Source organism: Raphanus sativus, chromosome 6 (genome assembly GCF_000801105.2).
Source record: "Raphanus sativus cultivar WK10039 chromosome 6, ASM80110v3, whole genome shotgun sequence".
NCBI classification, from domain to species: domain Eukaryota; kingdom Viridiplantae; phylum Streptophyta; class Magnoliopsida; order Brassicales; family Brassicaceae; genus Raphanus; species Raphanus sativus.
In genome coordinates, this window is record NC_079516.1 from 3,559,512 (window position 1) to 3,566,028 (window position 6,517).

The 6,517-nt window shown below is 35.0% G+C and overlaps 1 protein-coding gene across 1 annotated transcript; it reads left to right on the forward strand.

Annotated features, from left to right (window-relative positions):
* LOC108812402 (DEAD-box ATP-dependent RNA helicase 14) lies at window positions 1-3,558 on the forward strand. Its single transcript, XM_018584655.2, has 9 exons — window positions 1-141; window positions 322-651; window positions 762-872; window positions 1,037-1,105; window positions 1,617-1,886; window positions 1,990-2,340; window positions 2,430-2,707; window positions 2,789-3,094; window positions 3,190-3,558. The coding sequence occupies exons 2-9, from the start codon at window positions 331-333 to the stop codon at window positions 3,311-3,313; spliced, it is 1,830 nt and encodes a 609-aa protein (XP_018440157.1). The 5' UTR covers window positions 1-141; window positions 322-330; the 3' UTR covers window positions 3,314-3,558.
* The last annotated feature ends 2,959 nt before the right edge of the window (window positions 3,559-6,517 follow it).

Here is a 6,517-nt window from a genome sequence, read left to right on the forward strand (position 1 = left end):
GACCTAGCGGTACGCGTTGTTTCGCATCCTCGCTCTCTCGCTCTCTTGTCTACGCGTCTTCATTGTTTGTGGGCGTCGTAGATATATTGAGAGAGAAAGAGAGAACAAAAAAAGTATCTCCGATTCCTCTATCGAATCCAGGTAATATGTTCTTTCCTCCGTTTGTGCTTTTAGTTTCTCATTCTCGGGGGTGGTGGTGGTTAATTAGATTTTCAGTGTATCCAGATCTATTGGGTAATTATTGTTGTTAGGGGGGATGTTGATTTCCCCAATCCCTTTTAACGAATCTCTTATCTTATCTCTCTATGTTTGATTTTGCAGAAGTGTGCTATGGCTGCTGCAACCGCTTCTTCTGCAGTCCGTTACGCACCTGAGGATCATTCTCTTCCGAAGCCTTGGAAGGGCCTTGTGGATGATCGTACTGGCTACTTGTACTTTTGGAATCCTGAGACCAACGTTACTCAGTATGACAGACCTGCCACCTCCTCCAAGCTCTCTCTTAGCTCCTCCGTTCAGGTTCAACATCCAAATGGTGCTACTGCCAGTGGTAGCTATCTCCCTCCCAAGGATGATGTTGTTGATGATGTTCAGTACCGTAGAGGCACTGACGTTGGACCTCCTAAGGTTCACTCTGGCTCCAGGTTTACTGAGGTACTTACCATTTTTACTCGTGTCCCAACTAATTATTTGATCCCTCCTTGGTGAATTATTGATGTTTTTCTTTTGGGGAATGTGAAATCTTCTCAACATGTATGTTATAGGTTGCCAGGAGTGGAGCTCCCTATTCGAATGCCTCTTCAAGAGGTCCTCCTCCTTCGTCTAACGATATTTCCCCCGACGCCTATTGCCTCCGTCATGAAATTACTGTCAGTGTAAGTATCTCGAGAGCCCTCTTTCTTTTGCTTACTCTCTTTAACTGCTTAGTTACCCCCCTCCCTGCACAACCTTTTAGTCTCATTTATTAATTCTTCTCAAGTAGCTTACCTTTAGATTTTATATATACATATTAATTGCTATTTTTCACTTGTTTCTTCAGGGGGGCCAAGTACCACCACCTCTAATGTCCTTTGAAACTACTGGTTTTCCTCCTCAGCTTCTGCGTGAGGTAATAATTCATTTTTTGTAGTATATTGAAATTGACTTATGAACACCTCACACCTATTCTCTTAGTTTTCCATGTCTACCAATTTACTGGATCTATGTATTAGACTTACTTTTGTCACCATATAAAAATCACCTTAGGTTTTAAATTTAGAGTCAAAGTTTATGCCGTACGCACTCTTTTTCTCCTTTTTTTGTTTGTTTTCCCCAGGTGCGATGTTTGCTCCCCTGAGAGGAGCTAATGTCGTACACTGTACTACTTGTTTGAGGTCCTTGCAAAACTATTTGGAGTGGCCTTTATGGTTTGGGAAGGGCTTCCATAATCATGATGCAAGCTTGTGACCGGGCCTGGCCTGTTAACGGTGTGATGATTCATTTCACCACCGGGTCCAGACAGAAGAAAACGCGTCCTCCTGCTAATGGGGGATGGTGCTTCTTCTGACATGAGCCACCATTCCATAAGCCCAACTAAGAACCCTCTTCTCATAGCACCTCCTGGTTCTCTGCTTCCTTAGGTACTCAGTGCAGGTTTCTCTGCTCCAACTCCAATTCAAGCTCAGTCCTGGCCTATTGCGATGCAAGGTAGGGACATAGTTGCCATTGCTAAAACTGGCTCGGGAAAAACTTTGGGTTACTTGATTCCTGGCTTCATGCATCTTCAACGCATCCGGAATAATTCGCGAATGGGCCCAACAATCTTGGTATTGTCTCCAACCAGGGAGCTGGCCACACAAATCCAAGACGAAGCTGTTAAATTTGGGAGGTCTTCAAGAATTTCGTCTACTGTAAGTAAACGTCACTGATTTTTTTGGGAACTTGTCAACGTGCTACTTTACTTGTTTATTTCTCCTCTAATGTAGTGCTCTTTTTCTTTTATCTATGATTCAGTGCTTGTATGGTGGTGCATCAAAAGGTCCTCAGCTGAGGGATTTAGAAAGAGGAGCAGATATCGTGGTTGCCACTCCTGGACGATTGAACGACATCCTTGAGATGAGGAGAATTAGTCTGCGCCAAGTATCTTATCTTGTGCTAGATGAGGCTGATAGAATGTTGGACATGGGTTTCGAACCGCAGATAAGGAAGATTGTGAAAGAGATTCCCACTAAGCGTCAAACCCTTATGTACACAGCTACATGGCCAAAGGGAGTCAGGAAAATTGCAGCTGACTTGCTTGTTAACCCTGCCCAGGTCAACATTGGCAATGTCGACGAACTTGTGGCTAACAAGGCGATCACACAGGTATGGCTTCCATTGCTATCATTGTCTTGATTCTGCTGACCATTTAAGAAGAAAACCCAATCTGATTGTTCTGCTATTTCTGTACACAGCACATTGAAGTGGTAGCACCGATGGAGAAACAGAGGAGGTTAGAGCAGATATTGAGGTCTCAGGAACCAGGGTCAAAGGTTATAATATTCTGCTCAACCAAAAGAATGTGTGACCAACTAACTCGCAATATAACCCGACAATTTGGAGCTGCTGCTATACATGGAGACAAGTCCCAGCCTGAGAGAGACAATGTTCTGAATCAATTCCGCAGTGGCAGGACTCCGGTTCTTGTTGCAACTGATGTTGCTGCTCGTGGACTGGACGTTAAGGACATTAGGTATCTCTCTTGTTATATTTTATAACCAAAATTCGAATCCTCTTTAGACAAGATGATAATACAATTTTGTTGGAATGGCAGGGCGGTCATAAACTATGATTTCCCCAATGGAGTGGAAGACTATGTTCATAGAATCGGAAGAACAGGAAGAGCTGGAGCGACTGGTCAGGCATTCACATTCTTTGGCGATCAAGACTCGAAGCATGCTTCGGATCTGATAAAGATCTTGGAAGGAGCAGATCAGAGAGTTCCTCCTCAGATCCGCGAAATGGCTGCACGTGGTGGTGGGATGAACAAATTCAGCCGTTGGGGTCCTCCTGGAGGTCGTGGTGGTCGTGGCAGTGGCTCTGGTTATGGTGGCAGAGTTAGCTTCGGTTCACGTGACAGGTAAAATGATAAACACAAGATAGAACTTTTGATTTTTGTCAGTTACAGAAGGGGAATATACGATTCTGACTTTGAGATGTATGTTTAATAATTAGTGGAATGGGAAGCAGAAGCAGTAATGGATGGGCAAGAGATCGTGATAGGAGTCGTAGCCCGGAGAGATTCAACAGAGTTCCACCACCGTCTTCCAATGGATCTCCTCCTCGCAGCTTCCACTAGGCCATGTTGAAACACACATATAAAGAGCAAACAAACTCGAGCCTACTGCCCAAATGAAGGTGTTATTGGGAGAATATTTCTTACATCAAATGACACATTATATTATTTTTTTTGGCCGATGATGTTAAACTAGAATTGTCTGTTTTCTTATGTATTTCCTTATGTGTTATACTCCGACTTCCGCAGATTTGATACTCAGAAATTGTTGTTTAGATATGGGATACTTATTTTAGCTTTTTGATTCAGTTTTTCGCTTTGGTCAACTGCAATTAATTCCTCGTCAGAGAAGCCAAACAATTATAATCGAATTCTTCGTTTTGTTCATGTTTCTTACGCAAGAATATTCTCGTGAATTAAAATCAATTCTTAGTTTTTTTAGTACCTTTTCTTTTATAAACTGAAAATCACAAAGTTACATCTCTTAGGATTACATAAACCTTTTGTTGTCTCCGTTTTTTCTATAGGATTACAGAAACTTTTTGTTGTCTCTGTTTTTTTAGATAGTATATGAAATTTTATTAAACTATATGTTAAAAAGTTATAATGATTCTTATCTACATGAAATATAGTTTAGGTTACATTAATTCAAATGTAGAATGTGTTTTGAAATTTTAAAACAAAAGTAAAGAGTATAAACTTCAGTACTAACATAAAATGATGGTCAAAGAGGGTAGAATCTTTATTGTCTTCGTTTCTTTAGATAATGAAGAATTTATAATATTAATTCTACTAGTCTAGTTAGTATGTGAAATTTTAGTAAAATAAATATTAAAAATTAGAATGATTTCTACATATGAAATATAGTTTATAATAAATTAATTCAAATGTCGAATATGGTTTGAATCTTTTAAACAAAAGTGAAGAGTATAAACTTCAGTATATAGAAGATTTACAGAAAACTCGTTATTTTTAAAGTGGTTAACTCTTGAAAAAAAGTTCAAAAATATAAAAATCTGGTTTTAGTGTATAGTTTCATCAAGAACTGACATAAGATGATGGTCAAAGAGGTTTAGAACATTTTTTTTTGTCTCCGTTTCTCTAGATAATGAAGATTTTATAATGCTAATTCTACTAAACTAGTTAGTATGTGAAATTTTAGTAAATTAAATATTAAAAAATTAGAATGATTCCTATATACCATGAAAGATAGTTTAAAATACACTAATTCAAATGTAGAATGTGGTTTGAAAATTTTTAAACAAAAGTGAAGAATATAAACTTCAGTATATAGAGCATTTACCGAAAACTCAATATTTTAAAAGAGGTTAACCCACAGATTTTGGAAATTTTTTAAAAATATGAAAATCTGATTTTAGTGTATAGTTTCATCGAGCACTAACATAAGATGATGGTCAAAGAGTTTAGAACCTCTGTTGTCTTCGTTTCTATAGATAATGAAGATTTTATAATATGCTAATTCCACTAAACTAGTCAGTATGTAAAATTTTAGTAAACTAAATATTAAAAAAATTGAATGATTCCTATATACCATGAAAGATATAGTTTAGAATACACTAATTCAAATATAGAATGTGGTTTGAAATTTCTAAACAAAAGTGAAGAGTATAAACTTCAGTATATAGAGGATTTACCGAAAACTCATTATTTTAAAAAGGGTTAACCCACGGATTTTGAAAAAATTTCAAAAATATGAAAATATGGTTCTAGTATATAGTTTCATCAGGAAATGACATAAGATGATGGTCAAAGAGGTTTAGAACATTTTTTGTTTCCATTTCTCTAGATCATGAAGATTTTATAAGGGTAATTCCACTAACCTAGGCAGTATATTAAATTTTAGTAAACGAAATATTAAAAATTAGAATGATTCATATATACCTTGAAAGAGACTTTAGAATACATTAATTCAAATGTAGAATGTGGTTTGAAATTTTAAAACAAAAATGAAGAGTATAAACTTTAGTATATAAAAGATTTAAAGAAAACTCATTATTTTTTAAAAGGGGTTAACCCACGGATTTTGGAAAAATTTCAAAAAAAATGAAAATCTGGTTTTAGTTTATAGGTTCATCGAGCACTAACATAAGATGATGCTCAAAGAGTTTAGAACCTCTGTTGTCTCCATTTCTCTAGATAATGAATATTTTATAATGCTAATTCCACTAAACTAGTTAATATATGAAATTTTAGTAAATTAAATATTAAAAAATTAGAATGATTCTTATATACCATGAAATATAGTTTAGAATACATTAATCCAAATGTAGAATGTGGTTTGAAATTTTTAAAACAAAAGTGAAGAGTATAAACTTTAGTATGTAGAGGATTTACCGAAAACTCATTATTTTAAAAGGGGTTAACCCATAGATTTTGAAAAAAATCAAAAATATGAAAATCTGGTTTTAGTGTATAGTTTCATCAGGAACTGACATAAGATGATGGTCAAAGAGGTTTATAACATTTTTTGTATCCATTTCTCCGGATAATGAATATTTTATAAGGGAAATTCCACTAATCTGGGCAGTTTATTAAATTTTGGTAAAAGACACATTAAAAAATTAGAATGATTCCTATATACTTTGAAAGAGACTTTAGAATACATTAATTCAAATGTAGAATGTGGTTTGAAATTTTAAAACAAAATTGCCGAGTATAAACTCCAGTATATAGAGCATTTACCGAAAACTAAATATTTTAAAAGGGGTTAACCCACGGATTTTGGAAAAATTTCAAAAATATGAAAATCTTGTTTTTGTGTATAGTTTCATCGAGCACTAACATAAGATGCTGGTCAAATTGTTTAGAACCTCTGTTGTCTTTGTTTCTCTTTCTAATGAAGATTTTATAATGCTAATTCAACTAAACTAGTTAGTATGTGAAATTTTAGTAAACTAAATATTAAAAAATTAGAATGATTCCAATATACCATGAAAGATAGTTTATAATACAATAATTAAAATATAGAATGTGGTTTGAAAATTTTAAACAAAACTGAAGAGTATAAACTTCAGTATTATTTTAATAACCCACAGATTTTGAAAAAAAATTCAAAAATATGAAAATTTAGTTTTAGTGTATAGTTTCATCAGGAACTGACATAAGATGATGGTCAAAGAGGTTTAGAATATTTTTTGTTTTCATTTCTCTAGATAATGAAGATTTTATAAGAGTAATTCCACTAATCTAGGCAGTATATTAAATTTTAGTAAACGCAATATTAAAAAATTAGAATGATTCCTATAT

Excerpts from the sequence above, each read along its gene's own strand:
- LOC108812402 (XM_018584655.2), top strand. The coding sequence starts at position 331 with ATGGCTGCTGCAACCGCTTCTTCTGCAGTCCGTTACGCACCTGAGGAT. Across the intron at positions 652-761 it reads CTGGCTCCAGGTTTACTGAG|GTTGCCAGGAGTGGAGCTCC; the intron begins GTACTTACCATT and ends TGTATGTTATAG. Across the intron at positions 1,106-1,616 it reads CTCCTCAGCTTCTGCGTGAG|GTACTCAGTGCAGGTTTCTC; the intron begins GTAATAATTCAT and ends CTGCTTCCTTAG.